General features: G+C 36.1%; 1 protein-coding gene across 2 annotated transcripts in view; it reads right to left on the reverse strand.

Annotated features, from left to right (window-relative positions):
- The window catches only part of DMD (dystrophin), a 1,194,940-nt gene that overhangs the window by 873,365 nt on the left and 299,537 nt on the right, over positions 1 to 22,038 (reverse strand). For both annotated transcript variants that reach the window (XM_086469458.1, XM_086469399.1), the window contains exon 7: positions 11,228 to 11,346. In XM_086469458.1, coding sequence (XP_086325584.1) covers positions 11,228 to 11,346 — 119 coding nt within the window. The remainder of the gene's footprint in view (positions 1 to 11,227; positions 11,347 to 22,038) is intronic.

Here is a 22,038-nt window from a genome sequence, read left to right on the forward strand (position 1 = left end):
AATTAGCATATTTCAACAGAAATTATGACTTTTCAATTTGCCTGCCAATGAAAAACCATTATTCCTTTCCAGTGGCCCTTGCATGGCAAACAAACCAGATTATTAGCATGGCTGCACCCAGAAATACCCTTCAGTGTAAGATGGCTTAGTCAAAGAATGAATGTTTCTTCACAGTCAATACAAGTTGTACACTCTCTGCATGGGAAGTAAATGATAACCTGCAAACTGGAATAAAGTGCTCCTTTTCCTCTGCTCCCAACCAAAACACAAGAACCAGCATTTGTCTTCTATAATGAAAACCTCTGTCTCTTTAACTGCAGAGACTATGGCTTACAAGTTTTATGAACTCATCACAGAACTTTGGATTGCTTTATTTCACAGAGTAGGCAGGCTGCTGCAGATAGGAGCAACTTCTCTTACAGGACAAGACCTGCCTAAAAACAACAGCCGAATCAAATAATCACTTTTGTCATGCATCCCACACAGATCTTATTTTCCTGACTGACACAAAGTCTCCAAAGTAACTGCCTTATTAAATCTAGAAAGTTTCCGCAGGGAATGAGCAACTGAAATTATCAGGTCTAGCACATTATTTCATTACTTTGGAGAGAATTATTTCATTACTTTCAAAAGAGAAAGTTCTGTTTTCCTACATTAAGTGATGGGTTTATTATTATTATAACCCCACATAGTCAGACAGCATTGCCCCCATTTAACAGAACTGCTATAATTTCTATAACTTAACAAAAACTACTGCATGGAAGTTCAAGCCCAGGGGCCTCTATACTTTTTCTGTCATGTTTAACTCTGAAAAACTTTTAATAACAGAAGCCACTTTTACTGGATTATTATTCGAACTGGCAGTTCTTGCAATTGTCATAGTATTCATGCCCTAAGTAAATTTAAGAAAAACTTTTTCCTCTACTCCTTAGAGAATTTTAAATTCAAGACAACTTTTGCCATCTCTTCTGTATTGAAATGAAGAAAATTTTTTTTTTCACTGTTTGAAAACTCACTTTCTTCAAATAATAAGGTTCTCAGATGTGGCCCAGAGAAGAGAGAATAAAGAAAGAAGCATGCAAATATTTAGATTTCTTTTATTGGATAGAATCTGCATATTTTGTAGTGAAAAATTCTTCGATAATCATTCTCCTTTTGTAGCATGTTGAGATAGTCTATAATCTAGAAAAGAAGAATTAAGTTTTCACAGTACTGAAAGTTCTTCAGCTGAAAGGAACTTTTAGAACTAGAGCACTTCATTACCAGTCACTGATAGCACTTTTAAATACGCTGAAGTCTATTTTCACCACAGACATTTTTGATGTAAAAAAAGAAATAAAAAATGAGATGTTACTATCGGTATTTTTGGGTAATAAATTTTACCCAGATTCTTCTTGCTCCTAAGGTTATTTTCAGTAATTGTCAGCATTTCTGTCTCTCTCCTTCCCTGACCATTGTGAAATCTTATTTCTCACTAAAATATTCCACAGTCTATCATCAATCCAATTCTGTTCCCTCATCAAACATTCTTTAGCATGAGAAGTAGCATAACAGAAGCTAGCAAGAATTCATCAGGAAAAGAAGAAAGCCCACAACTTAGAACCATAAGCTTAAGAAGCAGGATTAAATGAATGATAAGTCCACCATGTTAATAAATTCTTAAAATTTATTATTCCCTTCAATGTACAAACTTGGAATTTCAGAATCGTAGAGCTTGGATTCTGCCTTATGCAGTCTAACACATTCCCCACACTCAAGCAGTTAACTTTCACACAGACAAGAAAGAAAGTATACAATGAAGAACCAGAGAAAAATCTGGGAAACTTGTCAGAAATCACTGATTCTGCCTTGCAGTTTCACGGAAAATAAAAGCAAATGCAAGTTGCATTAGCAAAATTATACCTGACTTTTTTCTTTTTTTTTTTTTTTCCTCTTTTTTTAAAATATTTTCTTATTATTTTTTAAATTGCAGTAGCAAAACCAAAACACTGAGAACTTTCAATCACAATCTGGAAAGAACAATCTAAATGGTATTTACCTTTAAGCAAAGTAGTTTATTTCTGTACCTAAGTCAATGTTTTGTTCCTTTTACAAGGCTAGGCATACTGGCTAACTTGACTCAAACTTCTGACCTACCACTAGGTTTCAGGAGGCAGTTAATCTTTCATTTACATTTCCTTGTGTGGCTGAAAGTGTGCTCTATTGTACCTCTGGAAGGTTAGTGGGAATAGCAGGCCTTAAAGGGAGTCTAAGTCATTAACACTTCTATCCTATTTCAAGTCCAGAGATTATAATAAAACATGTCACCAGTTAACGTTATTCATTCCTAGCACATAAACATCTTAATTATCCTTCCATTTGTGACCAAATTAAAAATCCAGAAGTCTCAAGATACTCGTATGAGTTCTTCTTTTAAGTTAGGTAATCTTCTCAAATCAGTATTAACAGACAGGCAGATAGTGGTATCATTGCAACTGAAATATCTCAAGTTGCTTATGGGCTTTGTAAAAAGAGCAAATTCTTTCGGTTATCAAAAACTGAAGGATATGAATACACCAAACAGGGTTTTTTTATTAATTTTAAGCAAAAGTCTTCCTCTAGACTTTTTAGAAAGTGTTGACCTTCAAGTGTCATGTCGCATACTCTACAACTCTACATGAACTATCTCTACCTTCAGAAAGCCTTTTTTAAATTATACGCATATTTGTAAATGTATTCCCATGCTGAAGGTATAGATTATGGCATATTATTGTAGCAACCGGGCTTCTAAGACCAAAGCAGTATATTTTGGTCTGGGCCTATTTTCAGTTGGAAGAATTACTCTTTATTTAAAATAAGTAGATTAAAACCTGTTCCACCAGATAAATCTCCTTCCTTCAGGTGAAATCTATTTAAAATCTAATACAGACTTTTTGTTGGCTGAGCAACCACAGTGCTTTCACATCTTTTTAAATTATCATGTGACAAAATATCGAGTAAAGATATATGCATTACTCTTCATCACCAGAAACTTGTCAGACTATATGCTGAGTGTTTACCTAAATAATCCCCCTTCTTTCTTTGCAATTTTAAGACTAGTAGATACTTATTTCACTCTGTCTTGATGCATCAGACAACCTAATTCTGTTCTAATTGATCTCTTCTCAGTTGTCTTCCATTAATGACTATTTTGAGCAAACAAGTACTACACACACAATCCCAAAGGGCTTCATTCATTAAATTAGAGTTTAAAAAAAGCAAGCTATTAAAAAAAAAAAAAAAATCATTAATTTTAGCTTAAACCATGGATCAGGAGCATAGCAAGTCCCAGCAGAAGATACAATATATAAGCAATTAAGCACATGAGAAATCTGGAAAGGAAATAACAAGATTGAACATGGACTAATATTTTAACATACAGAAATTATGTATTTGGAAAAACAATGCTAAAACACAGCATTAGTAATGATGAACAAAAAAAAAAAAAAATCACACAATGTGATACAGTGGCAAATAAACCTATGTGATTATTTGTCAGAGCAGACTAATGAATACAAGACCAAGAGTTCTGAGGCACTGTGACTGCATCTTATTAATATAGACCCAAACATTTATAAAGAACTCAAGAAAATAAAATTAAAAAAAAAACCCCAACAACACAGCAAAACATGGTGGAGCACTGTAAATCCACAAGTAGAATATATAGAATATATGCAGAGCTCCTTACCTCATCAAACGAAAGAAAGGCAGATATGTACTCTTTTATAGTCTTCATTCTTACTTCATACACAAGGCCTTTTGACTGCTTTAGGACCAAGCTAGTATTCCCTAACATCTTTAAGAATGAATCTTTGTAAAAACTACAACAAGGAAATAACATTTCCCAAAGCTTCCCCCCTCCCTTTTTTTTTTTCCTTATTTTTTTTTCTTAATTAAAACAATGGTCAGATGTAAATATTTCAGAATATAAGACTTCAAAGAGCTCCATTGTTTGCTATTAGAAGTAATGGATATTATTTTTAGAAGGCTGAAGTGTCAGTGGTGTCACCAGCTACCACATACAATTTCTCCCCAAGTAACATACCAGAAAACCTCTGAATTCAATTTCACTGCAAAGGTCTTCTGTGCTGGTTTACACATTGGAAATATAATAGTTTACTTTTTCCTTTTGGGATGAAAGATAATAATCTTCACTGTTGAAAGGAAATATGGAATATTTTGGAAAACACGGAATTGTTTATTTTAAAGTCTTGCCTATACTAATACTACTTAGATGCTTATATATGTGTGTTTGAAAAACAGACTGAGTCAGATTCACATTCTAAACACTGAGAAAACCTGTTCAAGTCTTTTTGCTAGAATAAGCTGTTGAGAAATATCACACAATCTTTTCTACAAGGAGCAGAAAACTTATTCAGTGCAAGTTACATTAGTTTGATCAGTAAGAAAAGACTATCTTCATTTCTATATACTTTTAGCCCTTTGTATACTGATCCTTACAACTAACAGTTGCTGAGCTACCTACAACAGCAGCTGCAATACAAAGTTACTGCAAAGCCCTTTATAATTCAAGTTCAGTACTTCAAATTATATTATAATCTGCAAATCCATTGTGATAGAAAATCTTATAATTTCTTTTGTAACATATGTGCCCTGCTCCCAATTAAATCCCAGTTATTTTAAGTTTTCCCACTGTTAAAAGGAAAGGTCTGTTTTGTCCTTGAGTTTCTTAACAGAGTACCCTTCAAGTAATTTATTTCCATAAAAATCTGTAAAAGTTACTGATTGTCAAGTAGTATCTTGATAATTAAATTGCTCACAGGTCAATGAGGTAGTAATAAATCTATTCATAAATATGGAAGAGAAAGGGCTTTTAGATGGAGGCTAGTGAATTTATCATTTTTGCTGACTATTTCTATTTGCTTGAGACTGCAAAGAAAAAGCAGGACTTTCATCTTACCAGTATGAAAATAAGAAATGTTCAATTTTGGGGATAAGTATTTCTCAAAAGCAACTATAAAGTAAAATATTACAACAGGAGTATAGATCAAACTAGCAACCACTTGAAAACCCTATTTGTACTACAAATTCATTCAAGATAGACGTTTACCTATTGTACTACAAGCCAGTAAATGGTACACTTTTACTGTTATTTTTAAAGGTATTTTCATAGCACTTCCCTTCCTCTGTGTTTCAGAGCATGTTATGAAATAAAGACAAAATATATTATATGGCATGATGACATATCCAGCACTTAGAGTTGCATTTTATACCGACAAACAGTAAAGCAGTAGTTAAAGGGTTATATTTTCACTGTTATACTTCAGTGCTGTAAGAATGCTAATGCAGGTCAACCCCTGCTATCCATATTTCCAGTAGAAAGAATGCTTAGATATAAAATCCCATATACTGCCAACTGTACTAGGCAAAACATTTCTAAACTTTAGGTCACGATAGAAAACAAATCTTCTCATACTCCCTTTGACATGAGCCATATCAGCAAGGGCAATAAAATGAACTGGAAAACAGTATTACCACTGTACACAACTACAGGGTACAGAGAGGGTTAACTACTTCATGAACTACAACGCTGACTGTTTTTTCCCCCCTCTTCTCTGTGCTACAGGTATGATAGAATCCATTACTATTGAGATACAGAAGTATACAAAGTCAAGATCAAACAAAAAAGTTATCAAATGGAAAACTGTCTGAGTCTCATTATCACTTAGTAATGGTGCCAAAAACTCATGTCATCAGTGCAAATTGAGGAAAAATACGGAAAATGTGACTGGGATGGATTAAACGAGGTTTTTATCAGGCTACACAGCAATGTATAAGAGACTGGATAATTACTTCACCTAAAAAGGACAGTAGAAATGCCGTTATATAACTTCACACTCTATTTATTATTGGGCTAGCACAAACAAGCACAAAACCCAGAAAAACGACAGCCGGGACAAGTTCATTAAACCAAGAATCAGATGTTTATGGCTAGAAGGGAGCACATAAACACTTCATCTTCTGCTGCCGCAGCTACCACACACACATTCAGTTGTTGTAAGGGGAAAGAGGACACAGCACAGATGTATACCCAGATTCAGTTTCTGAGGGGGCAATCCCTACTGTTTCTCAAGAGATCCTTCTGCTCCTATATGGCATGTGTATTTTATCCCAAAGTTAAAATTAGAAGTCAGTACACAGCCAGTACATGTAACTACCATATGTTGCTGACCATAACACATTAGCTGCCATTTGCCTGTCCTGTTCTTTGCTTGGTGAGATATAAAAAGATGATAATGAAAAAGTGGACAGACAACAAGGAACACAGTAGCCTTCAGTGTATTTTCTGAAGTTTGTATATAAAAACTGGAATCATGTTCCTCCACAACTGAAATACAGTCAAAATGATCATGAAGAACCAGTTAACTACTAAAAGATGTAACAGCAGGTATTGGTAATTAGATGTTATTAAAAGATACAGAGAAATCTTAATAGATTGACTGATCGTTCAAATTTTCATATAGACAAGCTGTAATTATATCACCATTTGACTGATTCACTTAATTTTAAGTCTTTTGCTGAAATTAGCTAAAGTGAACCAATACTATAACAGAGGGCACGTATCTCCATCACTACTCATTCCCTGTACATAACAATAGCTTAGAATAATGAGTGAGGAATGTAGGGAGCTGAAGACTTTAAGTTTATGATTTTTAAAAGAAAAATGTTCAGAGGGTTACATTATTTGTGTCTAAAGTATTCTAAATTCAAGAGTGCAGTCAGAGATTAACAACTGGAGTTATTCACATTAAAAACAATCAACCAAAATTTTTTCAGAAGTCAGCAACTCAAATTTACATCCAGAATACCAAAATAGTCATCACAAAGCTGTCAAAACCCAGTCATTTTCCTTAGTTGTACCAAGAGCAATGGTTTCAAAAAAAAAAAAAAAAGAAAACAAACATTAAAAAACACACATTACTGTAGCAGAAATTTTCCACATGCTAGCTTTTCCATTCAAATCAGAACAAAAATCAGTATTAAAATGGCCTGGGTTTGGCAGTGTTTGTTGTATGGAATTTGAATTGAATGAGACATGAGTGGAAGCTCACAAATATTAATTTTGAACAACCAAAGGAAAATAACTATTTTTTATTTGAAAGGATCATGGAAAGCATTATCAAGTTTTAAAACACCTTAGCTGCATATTCATAAATGTCTAGCCACAAAAGGTCACTGTTAGTTACGTAGGCATACTTTGGTCTAAAAATTCAATTTGCAAACACATTTTCCTTTTAAATCCTGCCCAGTAATCTCTAGGTCTTTATCAACTTGCTCTAAATAACACTTTCTACCACCCATCAATTTCCCCCCCACTTTCTTACTTTTTCCCTTGTTATCTTTCATACATTACAGTAGTGAACACCAATGTAAGCCTGCTTACATTTCACTCACTGGCAAGATTCAATCAAAAGGATCATAGAATATCTCAAGCTGTAAAGGACCCATAAGGATCATCGAGTCTAACTCCCCGCTCCTCACAGGGCTACCTAAAACTAAATCATATGACTAAGACCATCGTCCAGGTGCTCCTTGAGCTCTGACAAGCTGCTGTGAGCACTTCCCTGAGGAGCCTGTTCCAGTGATTGACCACCCTTGCAGTGAAGAACCTTTTCCTACTGTCCAGCCTGAACTTCCTTTGATGCAACTTCATTCCCTTTCCTTATGTCCTATTGCCAGTCACCAGAGAGAGATCAGCACCTCCTCCTCTGCTGCACCTCTTGAGGAAGTTGTAGGCTGTGATGAGGTCACCCCTGAGCCTTCCCTTCTCCAGCCTGAACAAACCAAGTGACCTCAGCTGCTCCTCGTAACTCTTGCCTTTGAGACCTTTCACCATCTTGGTTGCGCTCCTCTGGACACATTCTAATAATTTGATGTTCTTCTTATATTGAGGCACCCAAAAAACTGCACACAGTACTCGAGATGGGGCTGCATCGTGCAGTGTACAGTGGGACAAACACCGCCCTCGACCGGCCAGCTGTGCTGCACTTGATGTACTGACAGGACACAGTTAGCCCTTTCAGCTGCCAGGGCACACTGTTGACTCATGCTCCACTTGTCATCAACCCAAATCTCCAGATCTCTTTCCGCAGGACTGGTCTCCAGCCTCTTGTTCCCCCATCTGTATGTATAACTAGGATTACCCTGTCCCAGATGCATAGTCCAGCACTTGCTTTTGTTAAATTTTATACAGCTGGTGATGGCCCCACTCTCCAGTCTATCCAGACTTCTCTGTGAGGCCTCTCTATCCTCAAGAGAGTCCAGTTACTCCTAGTTTAGTATCATTGGCAAACTTAATTCAACTCCTGCATCCAGAATAGAACTGAATCTTTCACTGATTTTTCATGACAGAAGACAGGAAGGAAACCTGTCCTTTATGTTTTTCTACACGCCTTTTCAACATCAGGGGAAAAAAACCAAACAACAAAACAAAGAACCAACAGCTAACGTATTTAAAATTTTGGCTGTGGAATGAGGTCAGCTTTCCCACCTTTTCTGTCTGAATAGGAAAGGGAAAAGACTGGAATAAAACTTCTACCAGATATCTCACTCTTGCAGACAAGTTTGCTTGTTTTTTCCACCCCAATATTCTGAACATTCTGATTACAGAATAGGTCTGCACAATTTATTCTATGCTGCATATATAGCCTATTTTGGGAATTTATATAAAAATATAGTATCTTCAGATAGCACCTGATTAATCACAATCTTTCCTTAGCTAATTTTGTTTAGAGGAAAGCTATAAGCAGAAAGACACAGAGCTTGCCATTTTTAAGAGGAAGTTAGTAAGGTTACATACTCGGTGATGACAGTATCAAGCTTCATAGACAAGATACAAAGTCAATATATCAAAACGGGGACAAGACCATTCTGTAAAACTTCTTTAGGACTTGTGTATAAAATAAGAATTTCTTAAGATGATGAAAGAACACAGAAAAAGCCTCTTACAGGAGATGCCTGGTGTATTCATCTGTGTTTTAAGAAGCAATCAGCTAGGGTATGTTTTGCTAAGTTCACTTGGCTAAGGTATGTTTTGCTATGTTCACTTGCTTAAAAATTAAGCAAAATGCCTGCTTTATGATACACTACTGATGTAAAAAAAGTGTTCCTAGTAGTCAATATAACTGAGGAAAATAGCAAGAACGATCTTCTCGGCAGGAATCAAAATATAAAAGTTTTAACTTACACTATATGTTGCTAAAAGATATTTGAGTACCTAATTAGGAGAAGTGATAAATATACAAAGTAGAATTACAGAAGTAGTATCCTGGAACCTTCAAACAAGATTCCTCACTCAAATACCAGTAATTCTACTTTTCAGCCTAGGATCAAATTTATTATAATGGACAAAATTGTTACAGTTTCTCAAATTCATATGTTTTCAAATAGGTACAAAATTTACTTTTTCTTTGGAAAAGTTCGCAGGTTTTCACTTATAGAGATTAAAAAAAAAAGGCGGCAAGCATCACAATTTACAATACTGAATAGCAAATAATTACTGCAGACCTTTGGAAAACCACCAATGTTTAAGAGTTTTTCAGTTGTTGGCTAAACAACTGCAAGTATCTTTGCCAAAACCAGAATAAAGTGTCTAATCAAAAATGACTTTTGCATACAGAAAATAAGTTATTCACTGATCTATTTTCAGAAGAAAGTTCAACCAATCATAGCAAAGACTGCGACTATATCTATTCAGTTGTGTAATCCAGTTTTCAATGTCAATCTCATTCAGATCTTACAAGCTGAATCTCATGGTTGAGTACATAGAAAGCCTGTTCCTTCTCCAGTGCTTCACACAAATTCAGTTCTAGAGATGAAACACTGTGTACTAGCAAGTAATGCTGTACTGGTTTTGCTGTGCATTTCTTCCACAAGTTCCACTACAGACACCCTTTACACTGCTGGTACAAGTGGAATTATTTGACTGCACACAAGACAGACATTCAGGAGGCACTCACGAAGCTTTCATCTTTGAAGTGGCAAGTTGACACTTTGACTCTCAAATGTTGCTGCTCCAATTGTGAGCAATGCTTGAGATGCTCCTCTTTTAATTCTACACAGGGCAAAATACACTGTCTTGAATTAAACCATCTTGAATTAAACCATCTCCTCTAGCAGTTTTTCTCTCTACAAAGCAGTAAGGTTACAGAGCAGAGAGCTTTAAGATGTTCAACATCATAAGCAGACAGATTTTTCATGTATTTCTCCTAGGGAAATATACGGGATACGAAGTTATTAGTTCAACCTTGAGACATGCCCTACTATATTTAAACATTAAGAGACCCGATGCTATGTTTTAGGCTCATTTTTACACTTTGTTAAATTCTGGTTCTTCCCATCAGAAACTCACCACGAGGTGAGCCACTACAAACAGTATAAACAGACAGAAAAGTGCATTTATCAGTGGCTTAATAGGAAATTGCACGAAAATATAGCATATGGATTATGGTGTGGAAAAAGACAATGTATATATATGCAAAGACATACATAATAAGGAAATACAACAGCTGTTCAACACTGCCTTGTAGTAAAGAATGTTTTAGAAATGTTCTCTGAGGGAAAATTACTTAGTCTCTCAAGCAATCCAGAAAGTAGGGCAGAGAATATACAGAAATAGACAAAATTAAAAAGATCATGTGAAAAACAAGGAATCTTCCAAACATGACTGCATAAGGAAATACAAAAGATAGAGTTAAGGTAAAATAGGCAACTCTATTACACATAAGACCAAATGATAGTAGTGAATCATGTCATCCTGACAACAATTCGATATATAGAAGATGTGTAAGTCATATTTTAAAGATATGAGTATCTAGAGTTTGAATATAGATTTTGGACATATATGAAAAGGTAATTTGAACTTATGATCATTCCAGAAGATATTAAAGCTGCAGATGCTCAAAATCTTTGAAACAGAAATCAGCTGTTTATTGTCATACCTTTAACTCAGTGCATGCACATTAAAACTCCGGCCCCAAAGCTGGAAAAAAATTGCTTTAGAGCGTGCACATACATGCTATTTCAGCAGAGCAAAAAGGTAACACAAATAAACAAAGGATTTTGTTTCAGTTTATGATTTATCTTGAAAAATGTTAAATTATTTTGCAAAAAGTTGAATTAATTTACAATCAAATGCACAGATACAATGATTTTCCACTTAGGGAAAAAGAACATAATTTCTACTAACCTTCAGGATCAAGGAGTTTCTCTATGCCCAGGTGTTGCCTGGCTATGTTGAATGCATGATCTAATCGTTGTACAGGTGACTGCTGAGAAGCAACAGCATTCCAATCAAATAGGTCTGGTCTAAAGCAAAAATAAGAGGAACAGGAACAGTAAGTTTCTTCTTTTTCAGCATTAGACTTAATTACATATTTCTATGGCTATCCGTCAGCATCACCTACTACCTTGTTCAATCAGCGCTGGAACTAATGAAGCTTGGTTTCTAATGGGTTTGCATCCTATACTCATCCATGTCTGTCACCATCACATTTACCACATCTCTTAGTCTCCATTAAGTCTCAACAGCTTATAACCTCATTCATCCAAACTGCCTGTTTTCACCCACTGCGCTCTGCTCCTGTCACTGCCCAAAACGCCCACAGCGGGCTTGCTCCCCTCTTCCAGTCCTGAATAGCACCCTCGTTAAGAAGGATCGTGTACTGTGGCTGTCCACACTGCGACTGGCTTCGGGCAGGCCAAGCAGGACAGATAATTGCTGAGGTAATTTCTCAGCCTTCCTCCTCTCTCTAGCCATGAGTTTTTCAAGTCAATTCCACTTCCTATTTCCAAGAATGTAACTGCTTCTGAGATTACCAGCTCACTGTTATATCCAACTGAAATTGGTCAATGGGTTCAAAAATTCATAACTTGGGAAGGTATGCAGTGTAGCTGCACATTCCACTTTTCTTACCAAAACCTTTAGAAAAATACACCCTTTTCAGATGAGTATAAAACTATAGTCCAATCATAGGTTTTAGCTGATAGCAGCAAAAGCACTAGAGCACAATTTAAATGCTCTTGCAGGAAAAGACAGAACAACCCAAACTGAATTATAGCTCAGATACGCAATCTAAGCCCTCATATTATCAGTTGCACTATTTGCAATATGAAAAATGTTAACACACTGTGACCTTTGGCATTTCATCTGAGAGTTATCCATTAAGAGATCAGAATTTGTTATGAGGCACTCCGGAAAAAAAAAGTTTAATCAGATATTCTGTAATTAATGTGCATATAACATGAAGAAAAACAACTGCACTATTTGTGACTTTGATAGAGTGTTCTAAATCAGAAAACGTTTAAATGTATAATTTTACCTACAGATAAACCAAGTATGTTACTTACACAAATTAAAATGTTGGCATTAGTTATGACAGATTTACTTACATTTCTATTAATTTTAAAAGTTCATTTTAAACAGTCACCCATAGTTATAATAGATGGCAAAAAAGTTCACTATATCATACTGTAATAACGTCAAGAAAGCAAAGGAAAAATGCCATTTATGTAGTAGTAATTTCCCAGTTACGTACCTTTGCTGTCCAATTTTTTTCTGAGGGGAGTGATTTACATAATAACAAGTTATTCTAAGGGGGCAAGACAGAGAAGGGAGAGGAAACTTAGGTGATAATCTCTGTTTCTAGTCATGGATGCATTAAGTCTGTGATCTCAGACTGCTTTGTGCAGTAAAACACAAGCATTTTCAAAATACAGATTACATCTGCACAATATTTTCCATTCTTCTCATACTGCGTATGACCAGGATGGAGTTAACTCCATAGTGGTCCACATTATGCCATATGTTGGATTTATGGTTAGAACAGTGTTAATAACAAACCAATTGTTTGGCTATTACTGAACCGTGGTTATACAGGATCAAGACCTTCTCTTTATTTTGCCCCTTCTGCCTTCCCCAGCGAGTAGGCTGGGGGTGAGCAAGAAGCTGGAAGGGGACATAGACAGGACAAATCATCCAAACTGGCCAAAGGGATACTGCATACTATAGAACTTGTTCAGCAATAAATACTGGGGTAAAGGAAGAGGAGGGGTGCGGGGTTTTGTCTTCCTAGGTAGCTGCTGCCTGGAGTCTGGCCGGCATCAGTCTGCTTGTGGGAGGTGCTGAATTACTGCCTTTGCATCACTTGTTTTTTATTTTTCTTTCCTTCATTTATGAAACAATCTCTTTTTTGGCTTTTGCTTTTCATCTTTACTTCCCTGTCCCATGGGAAAAGGGGGAGAAGCAAGCAAGTGGCTGTGTGGGTGCTCAGCTGCTGACTAGAACCAACCTGCCACACTCCTACACCTTACTCTACGGGCATACGGATATTCTTCAAATCTTTATTCTCTCCAGATTTAACACTTTTTGGCTGGCATATGGCATAGGATGCATAAGCTCGTACATCAAATTTAGCAAAGAGAACACTGTAGTAACCACAAAGCTATCTATTATGACTTTCTTAAAAAGCTCTGCAAGGATATGTTGCACAAATACTACAGACACTAGGGTGTAAAAAGATTATTCAGTGACAAAAGCTTTTAGCACAAGGAAAGAAATGAATGATATCCAAGTGACAACCCCCTGTCACCCAGAAAAAAAGGTTTTGGCAGAGATTTGGTTTGAAATTCTAATCACACTTGTGCTGCTCAGAGCAACATATCTGCACACAATCACAACTTCTTTGGTGATATAACTTTTTATATACAGGAACATGGTTTCTTCTAACCCGTCGGGACTTCACTGGGCATGAGAATTATTCACTGAGGAATGACATAATATTGTCTTATTCCTCTAGAAAAAACTGTCATCATGAGATGTTCCATCTCATCCAACTTCTCAATTGCATAATCCAGGAGGATATTTTCGAGTTCATGTGTCTAGACAGGCCAAGACTATTATCATCACATCTGTAGAGGTAGGATTCTCATTATAAGACTCAAAGAGAATGATTTTTTTTATTTTTTAAAAAACAAACAAAAAACCACACAACAAAAAAAACCCACCAAGCACTCAAACCCAAAAGTTTCAATAATAAAGTTTCAGATAACATCATGTTTAGATCATTGTGGTTGAACTGCATGTGTACTAGCTCTACTCCATATGTATGGGCATACACAGCATCTCTTTTTACACCTACTACAGATGGCAAAAATTTGAACCCTCCGAGAAACAGCTATAAAAGAGAAGTAGTAAGCTTCAGTAAGTCACTGACAGGTTTCTCATGAATTTTCTTAGTATTATACACAAAGAAGACAGCACAGATTCCAAGTCAACTTAAAAGTATATAGTCCCCTACTGCAACCCAGATCTGACAAGCATCACCTTAATTAAAAAAAATAAATAATTAAAAATTCAACCAGTAACACAATTTACGGTTGAAATAGATCAACCAGGGTAAGAAAAACTGGAATATACTAAAGCCAAACAAATCCAGACATATCTCTTTGCAGAAATTAAAATAATGGAAAAGACAAACCAGACTTACTACAACAAGCAACAAAACAAAACTCAGGCAGCAGACAACTACGGCCAGTAACTCCATCCCACCAGAGTGCTCTGTTCCTAGCCACAGCTTCTACCACCTATACAGAGTTTCAATACACATCTTCAAAGTTTACTCTTATTTTTCCTCAGAGACCACATGCTAAGTCTTTGTCAAAAATGGAAAGCTAGTTTTAATGAGTGCAGGTATAGATATTATGACCAAATAACCCCTACAAGAGTTTATAAGCAGTGAAGAAAAAATAAACAGAATTTCTGGAGGTTGGTTTCTTTACTTACAAAAGAACATTACGTATATTCATCCAAATAAGTTTTTTTCCATATAAACCTGAAGTCAATTCATCTAAGATACATATGGCAGTTAAACCTCAAGCGGTAAGGAATTCTGCAAAGGTGTAGATTCAAGAAAAATAAAAGAAACAAAGCATACATTCCAGAGAGAGAATTCTGAAGGAAGAAAGTGAAACATTTTGAAGATACTGTAACATCATGGGATGCCTTGTTTTCATTTCTTCAGAATTTCTGAAGTGACTTATTTCTAAAGTATCACAAGCCTTTAAAGCAGCAACTTTTATAACTTCCTTTGGTAAAAAAAAAAAAAAAATACACAAAGATAATTTTGAACATCATGAAGAAACACCATGCATGTTTTAATGGGTAATTTTCTTCAGCTATGCTAACATCTAGCTAAGATTATAATGCTATTAGGATTCATCCGTGAAAAAATAATTTAGGAAAAGAGCAACTTACAGATCTAATTCACAAAAACTTTCCATCAGTGTATGTAGAAAGGAACCACATTTAGATCACAAAAGTTACCATCTCCTCTTCAAGAGAAAAGTTGTGGTTTTGTTCTTGTTCTAGCTTCACTTGTATAAAAAAAACCCAAACTTGTATATGTCTTGTGTACTCTCACAATTAACCAGGAGCCCGTAACTAGCATGTAGCTAGTGTCTTGTTACAATAAAAGTATTTTCATACCTCTTCATACCACTGCTTCTGCTTCTACTTCTCCTTTAACTTACTGAAGACAAACTTTTGTGGCTTCTACCCATTCTTTTTAATGCCATTTTACTTCTCCCCTCCTCACTCTACCACCCTGAAGCAGAAACAGCTGCAGTGAAGTGATCATTTCTAAGGCAGTCACCTGACCTAAGTTCAAACATTTTAAAGAAGCAAGGAGGAAGCTAATGAATGCCACTTGTTCCCACTTCAAAATCCTGATTAAAGGGCCAGGAAGAAAAAGAAGCCTCAACAAAGTCAGTGGAAAGAGGCAAGGCTCTTTCTGATACCCATCTGGAGGAAAAAGATCGCAAGTAAACAGAGAAAGCTCTCTACAGTCTGGAGCCTGAAGTAGGAAGAGTTTCAGCTGTAGCAGGATTGACCTCTCTTCCTTAGCAAAATATTTTAGTTTCCATATATTCCTAGGGTGGCAGTGCTGCTCCACAGCTGCTGCCTTGTTTATTCAGTTCAATGCAGAACATGTCATTCAAAGAATCATATCCCAAGTTTACCTTTATATTATGAAAATTCATACCCTGGGCTCACTGATGTGCCATTATAGCTTTGCCAAGTAACCTGTGCTCCACTGCTCCTCACAGTCAGTATTAAAAACAATTGCTAAAGAGTCTAAATGTCCACAGAGAGCGGTGATTATACGAATGGGAATATCTACTCAAGGTAATCCCTTTGTAAAATGACAGAGAAAGGTCATTAGAAATATCTGATCAAAACAAAACAGTCAGCTGTAAGCAAGAGAATGGTGGGTTAAAAGACTATGAGAGATAAAGCTTCCCACTGAGAGTACTGCTCTCACAGTGTATTATGTCTGCATAGCTAGTGCTTCATGGTAGTCTCTTACTTTCTTTTAATCCCTTCAAGGAGGCACTGAGAATATTCATCCAGATACAAATTCCACACTACTATTTGAACCTCTTCAGACAAAACTAAACAACAAACCTAAACAAAAAGTTACCTACCCATCACTGAAAACATTATATAAGAGAAATTAAAATATCACCACTTAAAGGACAGGAATCGGTTTGATATTTTTTTTTTATTATTTAACACATGTAGTTATTTCATTTTATTATCAACCATCAAAGTAAAAGGAACCACACTGGATATTTTTGGTCATTTGTGTAAAAACAGTATCCTCTCCTTAATAATAGCATTTAAGCCTTTTACATCTCAGGAGTTTAAGGAATTTCGGAATTGGAGTCATCGTGCTTGTGCGTGTATGTTGTCATGGGAATTCAGCAAGGCTGCTTTAACTCTTTTTTCCTCCATCCTTGAGCTTTTTTCACTTGAACCATGAGTGAAGATGGTTTAGTACTATCTAGGATGTTTTTGGAGGGCAGATACCTAAAATATAACAGTGGTATAAACAGTAGAAAGACCAAGGTATAACAACTTTCCAATCTGTTTATTCCTTGACAATGAAGACCTCGACTATGAATATGATGAATATAATGATATTTTCTATAATGCAGTGCCTGTCCTCAAATGTTTCACACAATCACTCAGCATGTATACTTCATGGTGAAACAGGTAAATGCTATTTAGCAATCAAATTGAATGAAATACTTAGAAAAGCACAGGGGCATGATGTAAGAGAGGCTAAGGGATGGAGGTTTTTTCTCCTTTTTAAAGGTTAGATGGACACATGGAATATACTGTTAGTGGCAACTCCAAAGCATGTTAAATTCGAAACCAAGAAGAGATGTAAGTCTATGTCCCATCTTTATCTACTCAACTGACTTCCTCCTGCTATTCTTCTCCTTCTACCCTTCCCAAGCTCAAAAGGAGCTGCCCACAAAGCTAGCGCAACAAAAAAATGTAACAGAGGCTGTAAATTGAGTCTGAACGTGAAAGCTGAATGATAAATCAAAGACAAAAAAAACCTGTAAATGTAAGATAGTGTATACTGTTATTTATTTGAAAGTTTATATGTATTTCCTTCAAAATGATCTGCCGTTATCTGCTGTGAACTGCAAAAAGTTCGCAAAAAAATTTAATTTAAGTTACTGAAATCACAGTAAAAGTGTGACTAAAAATTTCCTACTTACTGCATGTAGTGTTTTCTGAAACTAAAATGTTGATTAGATCTATTTCTAGTAAGTTACAACTCAAAAATTTGAGCCCTTAGCCATTATTTTAGATGAGGCAATACAGAGACTAAAGTGTAGCGTATATTTCGATGCAGTTATAAAAAAAGGCTTGATTTAGTTTTAAAAGAAAAATCTAATTGTAAAAATACTAGTGTTGTTTAGGTACACAGTAGGACTAACCACAGTGTGTAGTAACTGATCTTAATAGCTTACCACTTAGTGCCAAAATACTATTTTTACCATAAAAGTATCATGAAGCACTGTTTTTACAAGCAAATTAAATAGGACCGAGTTTAGCAAAGAAAATTTAATGTTTGCATATTGTGAGAGACTGATTCCTATAGATGTCAAAAAGAAACTACTTTAATGCTACCAGGAAATCTTCCCTCACTTTCAGAGCACCTTAATACTACGGAAAAATTTGGCTAGCATCATTGTCTTAGTGTTGGAGAGATTTTCATTTGTTTTATTGAGGTTTTGTTTGGGTCTTTTTTTGTAGCAGATAGTCTAGGATAGTGCTAAAATTGGCAAAATAATACACATTCCAGGCACCAGGTCCACCATAGGAGTTCATTACCATACCTGATTTTTGAATGACGGCTAGTATTTTTGCTGACTAATTCTGCTTCCATTCCTGAGAACACCTAAATATGACGAAGACTGCACACAAATTACAGCCTGAGGGTCAACATGGAAATCTTATGGCTTACCTCTAAAATACATTTGAAGGAAAGGCTCAACACAAAGACTTCAGTGTCAAAAGGAGAAGCTACTTGCAGTAAAGACTATTTTTGACAAATCATTCAAGTCTTAAGTTTCAGGAATGATGAACGTATGTTTTAAATCTTTAAAAATAAAAAATTTCCACTAATGTATTTTATATACGTACTAGGTTATTTCCTAAGCAACCGTAATGACAACTGTGGCTGTTCTAACTATTAGAGCAACAAATTCTTGTTTTTCTTCAAAAGCCAATTTTAATACAAAAAGAGGTACTGAAAGGCATTGTAGAAACGGACAATAATGAAGGAGGAAAAAAGACAATGGAAAAAGTGAATTAATGAAATATAGAGGAACAAACTCAGAGGAAGACAGGAAAAAGAATCACAAAATCATAAAATCATTTTGGCTGGAGAAGACTTTTAAGATCATCAGGTCCAACCATTATCCTAACACTACCAAGCCTGGACCAAACTTTATGGAGAACAAGAAAACAGAAGAGAAAGAAGTAGAAGAGGAGAACTGGAGAAACAGAAAATCAAAGGACCTATATTCAAAAGTGTTTGTCTTCAGAGTGCTTCTAATTCTGTGTATGTAAACCACAAAATATTAATAAAGCATAGGATGTATGAGACACCAGGTTTCTCAGATCTCATGTAAACCACTGTTGATTAACCTTTCTTAAGTGCATACTCAAACTTCTTCAGGCATGAAGCCAAGACACTCTGACACCCAACAAGTAGGAACCTGTATTTTAGGGTGACTAAATTAGGTGTCAACACTTCTTAGAGAAGGTTTTTTATTCTTATAGGATAGAACTAGGCGCCCCTGAACACTCAGAGTGTCTTCGTGTACCTATTTTATTGATTGTGTCTTGAATCTTGAAGGGCAATTCAGTGCTCCTGCATACTAAGCAAGAAGTGCAAAGTCACCAAAAATCCATAAAGACACACTAAGCACAGAGGTTCATCTTAAAAATGACTGACTGAGGCCTTCAGAGAACATTAGGCCTTCCTTTGAGACTTTTGCAGAATAACTTAGTGATTAAAGTCCAGAAGAAGACAACTGGTGTATCTCAGAGTCTTGCCTCAGGGAATCTGAATGCACACTTGCTGTTTCCTAGATGAGTTCACTAACTACTGAGCAGGAGACAAGACTTCCGCGGAGTAATTCTTGTTCACTTCTATTAATGATAGGCTCACTGCGCAGAAAGCTGTGCAAGATTTACGGCAGCAGACAGAAGAAAAGTGAGTTTAAGTTTTGCAGCCCTGTTTTAGAAAACCTGAATAAAGTGCATAAATCGTAGTGAGAAGGAAATTAATGTTCACAACTGGTGAACTTTGCACTGAACTCAACACAGCAGTACATAAAGCGTGACATACAGACACTTACAGATTTGTCTAGACAAACCCAATGTGGCTTAGGGAGGCAACTGCCTTCCCCACCCAGGGACTACTCCTGCATAAGAGCCTCTGTTCAGACTTCTGGAGCTCTTCTGAGAGAGGGACAAAAAGGAATTTCTGATTACTGGTTTCAGACATCAGATGATATTACATGGTCCTGCAGAGCATGCAGTCTGAATATCTGAGTATCAGATACCCCAATCAGGACAAACTGTCTCATACTGTGTCTAGGTGAAAACATGTGCCACCAATTTCACCTTCTGCTGCACTGATTTGCTGAAAATGAGATCAAGGTAGTTAGGGTCATAGAATACTACTGGTTTTAGCCTTTGATCCTACAGTAATAATTAGTCATCCAATATAATTTCAGCATAACTGTTTTTTTGCAGTTTAGAAATAAAGTATTTACCCTTAGAGGCATATCTACTTTTTTTCTTCCCCAGCTGTACCCAATATAGCAGAGGCAGCACTGCACCACCAAAGGCAGTAGGAATCACTCAGTGCTTTTTGTATCACAGAGTTCTTGTGTGACTTAAGACACCTGGTGTTTGAGTTAAAACCAGCATTTTTTCACTGAAGGCTGTATAGACACTGTATAGACAAAGTTTTAGGAAGGTAAGAAGGTATTCATGCCCACAGAAACTAAGCATAAGCTCACACACTGTAACAGAGCTCCCGTGAAGTGATACAGACAGAAGTGATACAGACAGAACAGCGTCTCACACAAAGCTTTTTTTTTTTTTTTTAAATCATCTACAGGTATGGAATCAGTTCTTTAGAAAGAAAGAGATTCTTTGATTTCTACGGGATAATGGCATTTTTATATTCAGGTCCATCAGAATGAAACCATTTATTCAATGAGAGACAGAGCAATTTAAAATGAGAAATTATCATCAGCAGAAATAATTAAAAAAGTAAGTTTAGAGAGTATTTGAAAAGAACCCATCAAACCACACTTTAATGAATGACCAATGAATAAAGTAGTTATCAAAAGCTAGTGACATAGACACTGTATTTTAGCTCTTTTCTTATCTGGCTCCCCAAACACAGTTCTCTCAATACCCACATAAACACTTGCACCAACACCAAGAACATGTGATCACATCAACAACAGAGTGACAGCAGGATGATAGGAAAGCCAGTTATTAATGTTATAATACTCAATGCAGGTGAAATACATATACGAAACCTTTTTAGAGTACAATAAATTCTTCCTTAAGACAATGCCTCATTACTAAAATTACAAGTAAACAATACTTGTAACTAAAAGTTCCTGGATCTTTTTCAGTCAGATTTACTCAAGGCTCCCAGGCATACACAGAGTGAAAAAAAGGACTCACTGCAAGAGATGCCTACTGTGCCTTGGATGGTGGTGTAAGGCATAGCCACTGTAAATGGCTGTCAGTGTTCATCTTCAAACTACAACAGCAGGCTTAATCAGACAGTTACATTCAGAAACAATTACATGAACCAGTGAGAGTTTTGGAAATATCTGTAGCTCTTCACTGCTTAAGTTGGAAGGCAGATGTTGTCTCAGACTATACTTTTAGAAGTATTTTGCCTTATTTTACTTTAAGCCTTTAATGTAACTAAAAAAAAAATATGGCCTGACTCATACTAATGCCTTGTAATTCCCTGTTGTCTCTTACTAAACAGAATACACCCATTTAGCTGTTCAAAAACTCAACTCACTGATAACTTGGAGCAGTCAGACACCTTGCAAAACATCCCCCTTTAGGGGAGAGGTATAAAAGTAGGAGAAGAGACATAAAGAGGCTTACCACATTGTAAAACTAAGAACTGCTTTAAAACCAGTAAAAGCAGGAATTAGACCTTTAAGCTATATTGGCTTGTGTATCTTCCTTAAGCCAAATACACAGAACCACTAAGGAACTCTGAATCTATAAAGCTTAAGTATAGACTAGAATAAGACAACTTCTGAGAGAGGGTGAAAACTCAGATCAGCTGGGGGAACAACAGGAGAGGTTTTGGAAACAGAGGCTACCTTCTCCAGCTGCGTCCTTTTGAGGCAAATCCATACTTTCAATCCAGCAACTCTCAGAGGCTTTCAACAAACAGTACATTTTTGCCAACTAAGTCCCCACAGGAAAATCACCTTCTCCCTCTAGGACAACCTCAAAGGCTTAGTTTTAGATCTATTCCTTGCTCTTAAAAGTTTCCAAGCTTGTACTCCTTGACAGTACCTACTTGGTACATACACTGACATTCCAGAAAAGGATCTGACTAAGCATATTCAGTTGTG

The sequence above is a fragment of the Leptosomus discolor genome, chromosome 1 (genome assembly GCF_034619465.1).
Source record: "Leptosomus discolor isolate bLepDis1 chromosome 1, bLepDis1.hap2, whole genome shotgun sequence".
NCBI lineage: Eukaryota > Metazoa > Chordata > Aves > Leptosomiformes > Leptosomidae > Leptosomus > Leptosomus discolor.